At 55.6% G+C, this 14198-nt stretch overlaps 2 protein-coding genes across 2 annotated transcripts; one reads left to right on the top strand and one right to left on the bottom strand.

The window, feature by feature from the left end:
• Nucleotides 1-2938: 2938 nt before the first annotated feature.
• PSMD9 (proteasome 26S subunit, non-ATPase 9) lies at nt 2939-5952 on the bottom strand. The gene is made up of 6 exons (XM_082491676.1): nt 5803-5952; nt 5563-5665; nt 4527-4720; nt 3963-4064; nt 3356-3444; nt 2939-3008 (listed from the first exon to the last, which is right to left on the bottom strand). Exons 1-6 carry the CDS (start codon nt 5914-5916, stop codon nt 2981-2983), a joined length of 630 nt encoding a protein of 209 aa, XP_082347802.1. The 5' UTR covers nt 5917-5952; the 3' UTR covers nt 2939-2980.
• Nucleotides 5953-6024: 72 nt separating this feature from the next.
• On the top strand, nt 6025-13755 carry HPD (4-hydroxyphenylpyruvate dioxygenase; the record flags this gene model as incomplete). The annotated part of the gene is made up of 14 exons (XM_082491927.1): nt 6025-6033; nt 8090-8116; nt 8916-8978; nt 9827-9931; nt 10096-10138; nt 10233-10315; nt 10446-10535; nt 10662-10765; nt 10928-11005; nt 11171-11333; nt 11681-11752; nt 12457-12579; nt 12716-12832; nt 12941-13755. 14 exons carry the CDS (start codon nt 6025-6027, stop codon nt 13049-13051), a joined length of 1188 nt encoding a protein of 395 aa, XP_082348053.1. The 3' UTR covers nt 13052-13755.
• Between the last annotated feature and the right edge of the window lie 443 nt (nt 13756-14198).

Raw genomic sequence — 14198 nt, 5'->3', positions numbered from 1 at the left:
AAGTGAGAGCAGTCAGCCTCCAGCCACCACCAGGTCCCCCCGCTGCCCCCAGCTCTCCGCCAGGACGGCACTTGCACAAGGCACCCTATTCCCAGGGATCACTCCAAGCTATCGCCTTCACCACCACAGATAAACAGCTCTAAGCACTCCCAACTGTTGACTTCAGCCTTGTCGTTAAGCTCAAATAATAATTTATAAATCTAATTTGTTTTTCCTTCTGCCCAGCAAGAGCCTCGTACCCTGCCGGGAGACAAAAGGAGTTTTGTTATCGGCTCAAATTATCTCCTCGACCTGAAGAGGCTCCTGCTCCTCAAACCACTCTCAACTCCTCCTCTGCGGCACAACCCACTGCTTCGATTTGGGGGAGTTTTACAGCTTCAGGAGCAGAGATTTGGTCCTTTAGCCCCATCTCTGCTAGGCGCGAGAAGGCAGCCTTGTTCAGTGTGGCGGCACTCACACATCAAGCTTGTTCAGACACGGTGCTTTTCTTCCCAGGCAGTATCACCCGGGCTGCGTTCCCTCATCATACAGGGTACAGGGAGTCATCTCTGCCCTCCAGCATGAAAATCCTGTTTATTCTGACTGAGAGCAGCTCCTCTTCTTCCTAGGGTAGAAGTTTGAGTGCCGTCTAAGGGCGAAGCTCAAGACATACCTGCCCACAGCAGGTTTTGCAACATAATCTGCGTTTATTACACTCGTCGGGATCGTTCGACCCGTTCTAGTCAGGACACAGAACCGGAGGGGCTGGAGGTGCAGTGGTTCAGACACAGGATTAGGGGACACGCTTCTACAAAAGCCTCGCCGAGCTGAAAGCCCTCCGAAGCATGCAGCACCCTCCACGGTGGAAGGGAAATGAGCTCCCCGAGAGCAGGAATTAACTCGGCTGGCGCGGCTGGACTGACCCCCTAACCTCATTTCGAGAGCAGTACAGAAAGCTGAGATTTTCTAGACCATTTCATCCCAGGAGGCACAAACGCGAAGGCCTGGAAGGACGCGTCCCATGAGCTTTTCTTCTCCTGGACTGGTACCCAGACCCAGATTCATCTGCAGCTTGGGTAAAAGCCTGCCACAGCTGGGACAGCCGGACGCATTTCCCCAGTACACACGGCCGAGGCCAGCCCTGCGGCAGCCTGACGTGTCAGCTGCCCAGTGATACCCAATTTATCCGCACACTTACACTTCCATTCCATTTCACAGGGACAGAAGGTAGGGGCAGCTTGGGGACAGTCGCATATTTAGAAACTGCAGCAGCGCCTACAAATATGAAAAACCCTTTTGCAAAAATCAATGCTCCCAAACCCGATAGAACATGCGTTTAAGAGTTCTTGTTTTAGGCAACTCTTTTGGCACTGTGGTCCCATGCAGAGACTCAGCCCTCCTACAGAACCACCCCCGGGGGGTATTTACCTTGTAACCACAGACAGGGACATCACACTGCTTCCCAATGGGATTTCACAGTGGATTTAGGAGATGCAGTGCCCTTTGTGGCTCATAGCGCCTGGTGAAGGTCAGCAGCACAGGCTTAGCCTCAGAACCGCTCTGGTACATGTGCCACAGAGCGCCCCAAAACACCTCCCATTCTGTTATCCTTCAAGAAAGGAGGCCATGGAGGAAAACTGCACCATCTTTCCACCCTTTGAAAATTACTTGAAAGAACAAAACGCGAATACCTGATACAGCCCAGGGTGAGACTGCGTTTGATGGAGATTATCTAGGTACAGTAAGGAACGCTGCCATGGGCTGCGACAGTGTCACCTCCTCTGCAGCTCAGTGAAGCCTGCGGGAATCACCACACCAGGAGCTTTGCTTCGACGCTTTACCATTTCAGTGAGAATCTGCTCCATTGGACCGTACGCCAAAACACAAACACTTGAAATATCAACAGGGTAAACACACTCAATTTAACACCGAGCCCTGGCTAAGTCATTTAAAAGACTTTTTCAGTCTACTTCAGGTCTGGTTCATAACTATTATAATAAAATTGCTCATTATGTGCGATGTGTTCCTTATGCCACAACTGCTGGCGGAGCACTAACGACAGACTCACACCTCACCGGGGCTTCAGCTCTGGAAGGTGAAGGGGTCATGATTCTGTGTCTGTGCAGATCTGCATTTAACCCACCCAACTTGCCCCACAATTATTGTCCGGAATAATAACTTTACAACAACAGAGAGAGGCGTTACTCAGTTTTATTGTTTCAGAAGAGCGTTTTGAAGTTCAACTGGAAACAAACTTACAATAAACCGCTCATCCCAGAAATCCCCTCGAAGAGTTTTTATACCCCAAAACATTACCGCAAATAAACAAAACCAAAACAAAATAAAAAAAAGTCAAGTTAGGAGTACTTTTATCATGACCATACAAAATACTGCAAGTAAAGCAAAGTAGAATTATAACCCCTATTCCTTATCTCATTAACTTAAAATAATTAAGTGTTCCAAAAATTCTTTCATCAATGTTAAGTGACTTCAAAAGTTGTGGCAACACAGGAAAGATAAAGTATCAAACTTGCATATTTCTTGACTGTGATCTACTATTATAGATACCAAAAAGTGCTGCAGACTTTTTAGCATATATGACAAGATGTTTAGTGAGGAATTTTAGGGGAAGAGAAAAAAAAAAAAAAAAAAAAAAAAAAGGACTGCTCTGTTATCACCAAATAAGAGCATTTAGTGCTCTTTAGTCTGTATCAAATGAAGTTGGGTCTCTCTATAGCCTCATCCCAAACTGACACGAGGTGCAAGAGATGAGAAGCCACATCTTGCAACTCTGCAACCTACTCCTGACGAACCAGCGCAATTCTGAACTGCAGTCAGACCTTACTCTATCAGAACCTCTGCAGACTCCGGGAGCCTGACACGCAGAGGTCACAGCCTCCGAAACATTTGTTTCAGCAAGAACGTGAAAGGAAGTTTTCAAATCAGATCAGAGTCCAGAAAGCAGGCACAAACTTCAGCTTTATTGTTTTCCAAGCAATGGTCATCTTTGCAAGGGAATGATATTGCAGCTGAAAAAGAGGAGGAAACATTAAGGTCTCAGTTCTCAAACAAGCACAGAAGATCTGACATGGCACGAATCGGGCCCACCACAACCCTCCTCCATTGGTTTCCTCTAGCAGACAAACTAGGCACCGAGATCTTCCTCCCTGTCCTCGTGTTTGACCCACCTCACCGCCCCACACCACTATGCAAAACTGTCCGCCTCCAGCTCTCAGCTGGTGTCCCCCAGTGAAGTGCACCAGAATGGGCAGCCACACACACTGAGCGCGAAGCACAGAGCCGGCGCCGCTGCAGGAAACTTGCCCTGAGCTGGGCAAAACTCTCATCTGCTCCGGTAAGCAAAACAGCAGCCTACCCCAGGAGGCCCTTCCCGGCCCAGCGCTTTGGAGTCAGCCCCACGTGCACTTTTTTGCCACTGCGGATCACAGTCACACTCAGGGGTCTCTGAAAGGGAGGAAAAATGAGGAAAAAAGAGATGGCAACTTCCTTCCACCACCAAGTTAACCCTATTCTTCATTCTTTTGCTGAAACACCAGAAGAACATTTGGCCCAGGGAAGCTCTTCTTCAGCAGCTCCCATTCCCACCCCTGTGGCTAGATCTGAAAGGAGGGAGCGTTTGGTGTGGAGACATCTCCAGATCTCTCAGTTCCACTATAAAGCACTTGATGTGCTGCGGCAGCTGCTTTGCCCTGTCCACGAGGGTGGCACAGCAACGCAGCCTGTGGCTGCAGGGGAGGACAGACAACACCATGCTCACAACAAAGAGCGTGCACCTCTTCGCCTTCTTCTATCCAGCAGGAATTAGCTCTGTGCTGTGAGGGAACAGGCCTACAACAGCACAGGCTGAATCTGACACTGTCTCTGACAGGGAAATGAAGATCCCAGAGATCTAAGTGCCAGAGAAAAAGCTGCGGCTGACACAGACAGGAAAGAGAATAGAGGCACAGCAGAAATGAGCTCACCCCTTCGCTGTGCTGCACCACTGTGGCGATGTTCTGCAGGTTCTGGAAGTTGTTTACGTTGACAGAACCAAACTCCACAATCTCATCATCGACCTGAAGTCCCTGGACAGAGGCAGAAGAGAGATGAGCACCTGCCTTCTCCAAAGACAGGTAATATCACAGGAGCACGAGCCTTCACACAGGCAGCTGAACTACTTTACACCCTCTCCATGTCCTTAGAAAGGAGTACTTATTCCGCTGTCCCACTTCATGGGAAGAGAAATACTGAAGCTAAAACGACCAGCGAGGCCTTGCAGGAGCTGTGAGGTGCAATGACACAGCTGAGAAGAGAGTACTCATCTCATTCCTGGACAGTTACTAGTCTAGTCACAGGACATCCCACTGTGACAAAAAACAAACAAACGAACAAAAAAAAAAAAACACCAAAAAAAGGAGGGGAACCCTAATCAAACCCCCAGGTTATGTCCCACTTATTAACGACAGACAGAGAAAGCCATCTGCTATGTTTTCCCTCTGGGTTCAGAAGAAGCCTTCCCCATGGGCTGTCAGACCCCACCAACTTACCGAGACACTTGCAGGAGATCCTGGAGTCACCGCGTTCACTTTGGCAAAAGCCTGTGGCAGGTTCTGGCTCTGGCTCATTGCCTCGGCCAACGCCTCCGCCTCATCCTTGGCATGCTTCTCCTTCTCCCGGGCATGTAGCTGGTGAAGAGCTTCCTCCACCTGCTTCATCAGGGCCTTGTGATCATTCTGCAAACCTGTGGGTGACACCATTAGCACAGAGGGAGCAGCAGCGAGTTCCATCTAGGGGTTCTTTCGCAGCACGCGCCCTCCTCTGCAACCGTGCAGAAAATGGTATTCCGGGTGTCTCGGATCTCAGCGGTGGCTGGAAAGAACCTCTGCTGGTGCATCTGCATCTGTTGGGTGCCAGCGCCAGCCCTGCTCACCCAGCCCGGCAGATGCTTATCAGTAGGAGTCAGACACGGAGAAAAACCACCCTACAAATTTCAGTAAACATGCAAGGAAGCAGAGCCTGGAGGCCCACGATCACCTAGAAATCATTGAGTCTTTTCTCCATCGAGTCACGTACGTAGAGCAAAAGCCATCCCCAAAGACAGAGCACAGGCTAAGCCTGGGAAGACATAAATGCCAAGCTCTCTCTTACCCTAAGTTTATTCTACAAACACCGTAAAAACGCTTCGCTGCATTTCACGAATCCCAAACGGCTCCACGGCTGAAGCAGAATCTCAGTGCTGCTGCGACAACGTGCGGACAAAAGCGTTTTACTGAGTAGCCCCCACCGGCTCCGAGCACGGAGCCAGATCACTGAGAAACAAACTCAGAGCATCCCTGGTTTGGGGTTTTTGTTGGTTTGGGGTTTTTTTTGAAGAACTGCAACGCACAGGCAGAACGATACGGTGCTTGAGGCACTTAAATGTCCCTGCTGATAACGGCGCAACCCTTTATCCCAGCAGCAGCCCGTCCGCCCCCCGCAGCACCAGGTTTCGCTGGTTCGTTCCCGCTGAAGGGGCCGCTCCGCGTCCGCGTCCGCCCCCCCGGGCCGGGCCGGGCCCCCCCCGCCCCGCCGGGCCCCACTTACAGATGATGTTGTGTCGGGCGGTGCGCACTTGGTAGAGGTCGATGTCGTCGCGGGGAAAGCCCTCCGCGTCCACCAGCGGCTCGTTCATCCCGACGCCCTTTTGCTGTGAGGGAAGAGGCGGCCGTGAGGATCGGATCGGATCGGATCGGATCGGATCGGATCGGATCGGATCGGATCGGATCGGATCGGATCGGCCCGGCCGCCGCCGCCCCCCCCCCCCACCCGCCGCGCCGCACTGACTCCCTCCAGCAGCTCGTAGCAGGCCTTGATCTGCGCCTCCACCTCGTCCTTCCTCTTCACCAGCTGCTGCACGTCGCTGACGGTGACCGGGCGGCTCCCGCCGGGCTGCGCCATGACCGCCACCAGCCCCACCGCCGCGCCGTCACCGGCGCCGTGCGCAGACAAAAGGCGTCACGGGCGCGCGGGGGGAGGGCGTGGCCGGCAGAGGCAGCACCGCCCACGATGGGCGGGGTTAGCGAGGCGTGGGCGGGGTCTGGGGCGGGGGCGGGGCCAGCCGGGACAGTGCCGCCGTGGGGTGGCAGAGCGGTGGCGGTGACGTGGGGTTACACAGGTGTGATGGTGGCACCGCGGTGGCAGTGGCAAGGGGTGGCACAGCTGTGGCAGGGACACGTGGTGGCACGGCAGTGTCACTGCCGTAGGGTTATACACCCACGATGATGGGGTGACCCCGTCCCTGCTGCTGGCCCCTCTCCGACTGGTGCCCCAGCACACTCGCATGGTCAGCGCATGGCGGCACAGGGCTGTCCCCCCCGGGGCATGTGGCAGCAGGGGACACAGCCCCCCCACCAGGTGACACCCAGCCAAGCCCCCCCCGTGCTCGTCCTCCCCGGCCTCGCCAGCAGCTCCAGCTCACCACCGCTCCCGGGCCACGGGGGGTGTGGGGTGATGTTTCCCCCGGCAGAGCTGCCTCCTGCCCCTCCTCGCACTGCTCCCACACCTTGTGGCCCCCTGCAGCGCTGCGCTCACCAGGGACAAAGGTGGCACCGTGTGGCCCCAGGCCTGGACACCGTATGCACGACCGCACCCTGCACATGGCAAAATGTCCCAGCTCGACGCGTGCTGGGAAGGGTGATGGGCACAGGAGGGGACACGTCCCCGTGAAGAGGTGAACGTCCCCGGGGACAGGCAGGCGGGCTGGGGGAGGATGCGCTCCGCGGTTGCATCACCCCACTGCAGCCCCAGGGAGGTTTCGCTGGGGGTTTGCAGGCTCCTGCACTGCAGAGCCGTGCACGCTTGCACACTCGCCACGTTTAGCTCTGCTGTGCTGTGGGCAGGAACGCAAATGACCCCATGGCACATCCCCGGCAAAGCCACCCGTGGGAAGCTGCCAGCACCCCGTAACACACTGGGGTGCCTGTTACGGTTTGAAGAACCCACAACAATTTATTGTCGTTCACTCGAGAAGGGGAATTGGGAAAAAACAAGGAGACCCAAGGGTTGAAATATAAACAGATTTAATAGAATAAGATTAGATAATTAACATTAATAGCACTAAAGAACCAATATTGAGCCCAATACCAATACAGAATATGCAAAGATAGTCAGCCAATTCTATCCGTAGGAAGCTGTGCACTCCTAGCAGTGGACATTAAATGTGGGGCACTGCGAGCGCTGCGGCTTTGGGAGGAAGGGAAGGGCTCAGGGGTCCGGTACTGGGGCAAGGAGTTCTCAGGATGGCAGCCATCAAGGGAGAGACAGAACTTTGCAGCAAACTTTCTAATTTATATTGAATGTGACGTTCATGGTGTGAAACAACCCTGTTGACCAGCTTGGGTCAAGTGCTCAGGTCTCGCTCCTCCTCGTCCCCACACCCGGCGAGCTTGAAAACACTGAGACCTTGAAACCCACACACCATAGCTGACTATGAAGTAAATATTTTCACCAATTCAGACACTAGAATCTTCTAAAAATGCAGTTTTCCCAGGCATTAGAAGAGAAATTAGTCCTGTGTTGCTCAAACCAGGACGGTGCCGCTGCCTGTTCACCCGTCCCTTGGTGTTCAACCAGTCCCGCAGCTGAAGTTGCAGCTCAACCCTTCCATAAACCACCCCACGTTCGGCTTCCTGCGCAAACCTGAACGTGGGGCTGAGCCCTCTGTCCCGGGACGGGCAGTTCCCAGCCCAAACCACGCACAGCTCCAGGCCGCAAACGCTTCAGGTTGGGGGTGGGAGAAGGTGGGGCCGAGGAGGAGCTTCCCCCATCCCACCACTATATTAAATGCCCTTGTGGACTTGCGCTCTCTTTGCCGCTGTCACATCGCCAGGTCACAAAAATGGTGAGGGTCAGGGACGGGAATTAATTTAAAGGGCCAGGGCTCGACAGCGTGGGACGTCGTGGGAGCTTTACTGGGTTTAATCTCGGCTTGAATTTGGACTTTTTAGTGGCTGTGCTGGAAGTCGTGTAGAAGAGCTCCTCCTCATACACCGACCTTTGGATTTGAGCTCTCTGGGAGCTGAGGTACCTTCCTGAACTGCTAACACCTCTCTTTTCTGATTCTCTCTTTCAGACGTCTTACACAGACAAGGGAGAAAAGGTAAGAGCCCTTTCGTGTCCACGGTTCTGCCCCGGTGTCTGGTGTGAAACATCGGCCGTGTTAATGCAAATAATATTTGTTCCTTTCTCCTTGATTACCTGGTAAAATCAGAAGTAAAACTGCTCTCCAGGTGGGCCACACAGGAGGTGGTTTCTCATTGCAAATAACATTAATAATGGAAATCTTTTCGTTTCCTTTTTCTTTGTGGTTTGGGAGGAGAGTGACAAATGGGAGACGATGGGTATTTCCCGGCCAACCCCGATGCCTAAGCAGATTCCTTATTTGTTGCAACATTTATTTCCACATGCTGCAGCTATTTGCCACCTTTTTCCCCTATAAAGTGCTTTCCAAGCCACTGGTGCACATCGCGGCCGGGTGCCCGATGCCGTGGGTTGGATGGCGGTGGGGAACAGAGCAAAGGGAGATTTGTCCCAGCACTGGTAGTTGCGTAAGAGCGTTTCAGGGGAGAATTAATCTTTAACGCAGCAAGGTTCGCGGGTGGGCAGCCCGCTGGGGGGACCGCTCACAGGGAGCAGCGGGGGCAGCGGGACTGACCCAGCCCCAGGCGAGCGGGGGCTTGGCATCCTCCACCCCGCAGAGCAGGACCCTGCGGGACCTGACTGTAAAGCGCTTTGGGAAATCACTGTTTTGGGGCAGCAGCCGGGGTTTCACCCAGTTAATTCAGACATGTTTGCAGGAGACACACTTGCAGGGTTGCAGCTGCCGCTGCAGAGACGAGCAATGCCGCGGGAAAGGCTGTGGCAGTGGCTCTCAGCTCTGTTTTCCCCCTTCCCTTTAGCCCCAGCGAGGCCGCTTCATCCATTTCCACTCCATCACCTTCTGGGTCGGCAATGCCAAGCAGGTGAGAGGCCACGGCCGGCTGGGAACACGTAACGGTGGGCGCATGTAACGGTGGGCGCAGGTAATGGTGAGCACATGTAATAGTGGGCGCCCCCCGTCCCGGGACAGGGCGGCCGCTCTGGTTATTGGCTGCCGCAGGGGCGGTTCGTCCCGGCAGCCCACCAGGTTGGGGCCGCGTCGGCGTCCCAAAGCCCCGTCCCTGGCTCAGCGCCTGTCCCCACCAGCAGAGCCCCGGCCAACGGCCTTGGGGGGCTTGCGCAAGGCGAGGGGCGGTTGCCCGGGGGTGTGCGCGGGGAGGGGGCCCGGGAAATGCCAACCGGCATGCCTGGCAGTGCTCCAGCCGTGGTCACCAGCCTGCAGCGAGAAGGCGGCGTGGTGGCTGCTCTTCGCTGTTCGCTGCTAAAAGGCTGATGGCGATTCAAATATCCCTCTGCTTCAAACCTGAGCTGCTTTTCCCACGGCCTCGCAGAGGAACAGGAGACAGGCAGAAACGTTTCCCCCTCGGCTGCGGCTCCCCGCCTGCTGCCCGGCCATGCACCAGCCCTGCGCCCGCTGCGCCCTGCCTGACCCCGGCCAGCGGTGGGCACAGGAGGGCTCTGGAGGTTTGGGGTTTTTCCCCCAACGTGGGCCCTTTCTCACCTCTGCTTGTTCCTCCCGGGCCGTTCGTGGGAAGGAGGAAAGCTCAGCTGCTCCCTGCGCACACACACACACGCACACGTGCGACTTGCACGCATCGCGGCGACCGTTTCCCACGGGCTCTTGGCGCTGCCCCAGATGGGGGGATCCCCATGGGAACCGGGGGCCGCCGGCACCGCGGCTTCACCCGGAGCGGCTCTTGCCTGTCCACAGGCTGCATCCTACTACTGCAACAAGCTGGGGTTCGAGGAGCTGGCGTACCGGGGGCTGGAGACCGGCAGCAGGGAGGTGGTCTCACACGCCATCAAGCAGGACAAGGTAAGGGCGCTGATGCACCTTGCAGAGATGCCACTGACGGGGCAGAGGTTGGGGGGAGACAAAACCTGTTTGCAGCATTAAGCCCTGTGCCTGCGGTGCATCTGCCCCAGGATGGGGCTGCAGCCGCATCTCCATCCCTCACCTGTCCTCCTCTTCCTCACCAGATCGTGTTTGTGCTCTCGTCCGCTCTCAACCCGGGGAATGAGGGTAGGTATCGCGGGGATGGGGAACACAGCGGGAAATGGCCATGGCAGAGCAAAGCACCTCTGCTCATGCCCATGGCTGCTCTTGCTCTGGGCAGAGATGGGGGAGCACCTGGTGAAGCATGGTGATGGGGTGAAGGACATCGCCTTCGAAGTGGAGGACTGCGACTTCATCGTGCAGGTAGGCAGCCCCTCTGCTCCCTCCTGCACGGCACCCCGAAACAGTGAGGGGAGGCGGGGAAGGGCCCGGGGATGTTTTCCTCCAGCCCGGGGGAGCTGTGGCAGGAGGGGGTCTCTCTCCTTCTGCCTAGAAAGCCAAGGAGCGCGGAGCCGTGGTGGTGAAGGAGCCCTGGGTGGAGGAGGACAAGTTCGGGAAGGTGAAGTTCGCGGTGATCCAGACGGTGAGCAGCAGAGCAGCTGCGGAGGTTGAGCCCCTGCGCTGGAGCAGGGTCTGCAGGAGCAGGCTGGACCCCGGAGGTCCCCAATAAACCAGGGCCACCATGCAACCACTTTCCCCCTTCTTGTAGTATGGTGACACCACCCACACCTTGATAGAAAAGCTCAACTACAAGGGCCTCTTCCTACCTGGGTACCATCCGCCCCTCTTCAAGGACCCCCTGCTGCCGAAGCTGTGAGTACTTCCCAGAAGGTCCTGCCCTGCTCTTTGCCACCATGTGTCGGTGGGATGTCCCAGCAAGGAGCCAGACAGGTCCCCACCACCTCACCCTGGAGCCCCTGTGCCATGAGGTGCCCCTGAGCCTGGCTGAGAGCCGCTCCTGGCTTTTCCCCACAGACCGAGCGGCAAGCTCAACTTTGTTGACCATGTTGTGGGGAACCAGCCCGACCTCCAGATGGTCCCCGTGGCGGACTGGTAAGAGTGGGGAGGGCTGGCAGGAAGTGGGATGGAGCAGCAGCACCGCCCTGCTGGTCTCATCCCCTTCGACATCGTCAGCTGAGGCTAATTAAGCCAGAGCAGAGGTTCATTAATGCGGGGATGGAGTGAGGGACTTGAATGTGCCCATTGTGGCCTGGGCAGGTACCAGAAGAACCTGCTCTTCCACCGCTTCTGGTCAGTGGACGACAAGCAGCTGCATACCGAGTTCAGCGCCCTGCGCTCCATCGTGGTCACCAACTATGAAGAGACCATCAAGATGCCCATCAACGAGCCAGCGCTTGGCAAGAAGAAATCCCAGATTCAGGTGCATGGACGCCGGTGGTTGATCCATAAGGCTGCCACCGCCTTGAGTGGGGCTTTGGTGAAGGAAAAGGGACCAAGGGGTCAGTGCTGCGGAGCCGGCACAGACACGCTGTGCTAAGGTGGCTGCTGGAAAGCAGCCCTGGCTCTGCTCAGGTCTGCCGAGGGCTGTGAAACCCTGGAGAGCTGCCGGGACAGAGCTGGTTTACTCCTGATTTCACCAAAACAGTCTTTTTTTTCATTTTGTGGTTCCTCAGCCAATGGTGGCTTTAATGTTTTTAAGCCCAAGTCCAGCCTTTTGCATGCTGTAGCTGCACTGTCACTAATGCTGTGACATTTTTTTCCCTGTAGGAATATATCGACTACTATGGAGGGGCCGGAGTCCAGCACATCGCGTTGAACACCTCTGACATCATCTCGGCAGTGAGTGCAGCCCCAGGCAGCTCCCTGCCCCAGCCTGTCCTGCCCCGGACCCGCTCCGCTGGGGCACGGTCCTTTTTACAGGGCAGCGGTGGACTATGACCCTTGTTGGGGTACGAGGACACGGGCAGGCTGAGCGGGCTTTGTGCCATGGTTGTCTTACAACCAGCATTAACTGCCCCCTGTACCAGTGTGCTGCTGGAAAGGGACCTGCCTGCCCCTGCGAGCTGCTGGGAGATGCCCGTCCCTCCAGCTTAATGCAATTGGGGTCTGCAGGGACCTTGATGGCACGTGCTGTCCTTGGGGGGTGGCCAGTGGGGAGCTCGAGCAGCCCAGGCTGCGGGGCTGAGCCACCACAGCACATCACCCACCTTCGCCTGGGGCAGATGCTGGTCTGGATTGAGCCCAGCTGCTGTCAAGCACTTGGTTTTGGACTCCTCTCCAGACCAAAGGGCCTCCAGAGTTATCGGGAGGTCAGGGTGGGATGAAGCATCCTTGCATGGTGGCCAACTCTCTGCATTGCCTGGAGTTCCTGGTGCCCAAAGCAAGAGGGTGGGACAGGTCCCCATGCATGAGGTTGCCCAATGTCATTGGAAAGTATCACCCTGCCTCCCGACACTGTCCGCCCCGGGCCATCCTCTTGGCACAAACCGCTCCACAAACAAGCCCCGGGCCCGACCCACGCTGGGGTCTCCCCTGCCTTGCAGATCACCAACCTGAAGCAGAGGGGCGTGCAGTTCATGGACGTGCCGTCCAGCTACTACCAGATGCTGCGTGAGAGGCTGAAAACTGCCAAAATCAAAGTGAAGGAGAACATCGACAAGCTGGCGGTGAGTCAGACCGGCCTGGGGGGAGGAAAGGTTTGCCCAAGGCCGGACCGGCTCTCCAAAGCGCAGGGATGAGGGTGATGCAGAGGTGATCGCTCCTCGGGGGTTTTCGAGCTGTCACCCTGTTTCGTTTCTCCAGGAACTGAAAATCCTGGTGGATTTTGATGAGAAAGGCTACTTGCTCCAGATCTTCACCAAACCAGTTCAAGACAGACCCACGGTCTTTCTGGAGGTCATCCAGCGGCATAACCACCAGGTTGGTTTGAGGATTTCATGATGATCTTGGCTTCGAGACCTGGCGAAGCTGATGAGCTGACGAACCCGCTGCCCATCTCTGCGGGCTGTAACGTTGTCATCTCCGCAGGGCTTCGGCGCAGGGAACTTCAAGTCTCTGTTTGAAGCAATAGAAATGGATCAAGATGCAAGAGGAAACCTGACCGTCCTGGAGCCCAACGGGGAGACCAAGCGCATCTAGAGGATGGCAGAAAATGCCACCCTCGCCCCTAACGAGCTGATTCACAAACGAACCGGGAAACAGCCGATGTTTGGTAAATAGCCCAGACCTAAGTGTCATAAACCCAGGGAAGCCACTGCCAAGGTGGAGATGTAGAAGGACTCAACACCCATCCTAACCCAGCCCCGGCGCTGCCCTCCGGTGACTTCTTGGGAGAGGGAGCGTGGGAAACAGCAAACACACTCTTAAAAAGCAGTTTAATCTGATTCAAACCACTGAATTCTTAACAAAGAGCAGATTTAAGGCATGTGCCGAAGACACGCAGCTACAGAGGAAGACAGAAGAAACAACTGGCAGTGCTTAAATTTAGCCGATCCAAAGTTTTCCGTTAATTTTAGCTATGCGGGAAGCTGGGAGAGGAAAGCACGGAGGCGTTTGCCTCTCTGTGCGTCTCATTTTGTGAGATTTGATTTTAATTGCTTTTAGACTCAATCTTGAATTTGAATTTGCTGAGATTAAACACATGGGTTTAGGGTAGCTACGACATTCTGGAATGAGGCTTAATCGAATTTACTTATTTCAGCCTTCCCAAGGCAACGCAGTCTCGCTCTAATACCTGTAAATTCCTGAATTAATGAAGGGTTGGGGTTTCTCCCATGTTTCAAGAAGCAATTGCTGGCAGTGGCAGTGATCCCTTGGCTCAGATCCCGGCTGCATGTGCAAAGTCCCCTCTGGGCATCGCTCTGGTGTTGTCACTGTCCTTTGCAAGGGGACTTTCCCCACTGACACAATAAAACCCTTTTCTGCCACAGCTTGCGTGCCTGGTAAGTCAACGTGTCGGGTCTGGAGCCCCTCTGCCCTACGTTTGCTGCAGCTCCCCGAGTCCACAGACCTCAGCACGTGGCTTCTGAAGAACATCTCAGGGTCTCCAGTGCCCACAGGTCTCCCCGCAGCCCTGCAAAGCCCCAGTGCACCCACCACTGCTCCCCAAGTTTCCCACCGTTGAAGCTGCTCAAACCCTGGGCAGCCAAAGCCCCTGCCAAGCCCTCGGCTCTGGACAGGGCTCCTCGGACATGAGTCCTTCCACCAGCCCAAGCCCCTGCCCCATCCCACTACCCGCCAGGCTGAGCCCTGCTGCCTTCTGCCCCATGAGGTTTATCTGCCCTGC

Source organism: Vanellus vanellus, assembly GCF_965231255.1.
Source record: "Vanellus vanellus genome assembly, chromosome: 16".
Taxonomy (NCBI): domain Eukaryota; kingdom Metazoa; phylum Chordata; class Aves; order Charadriiformes; family Charadriidae; genus Vanellus; species Vanellus vanellus.
The sequence above is the reverse complement of the archived record's forward strand: the minus strand, read 5'-3'. Positions and strand labels throughout refer to the sequence as shown.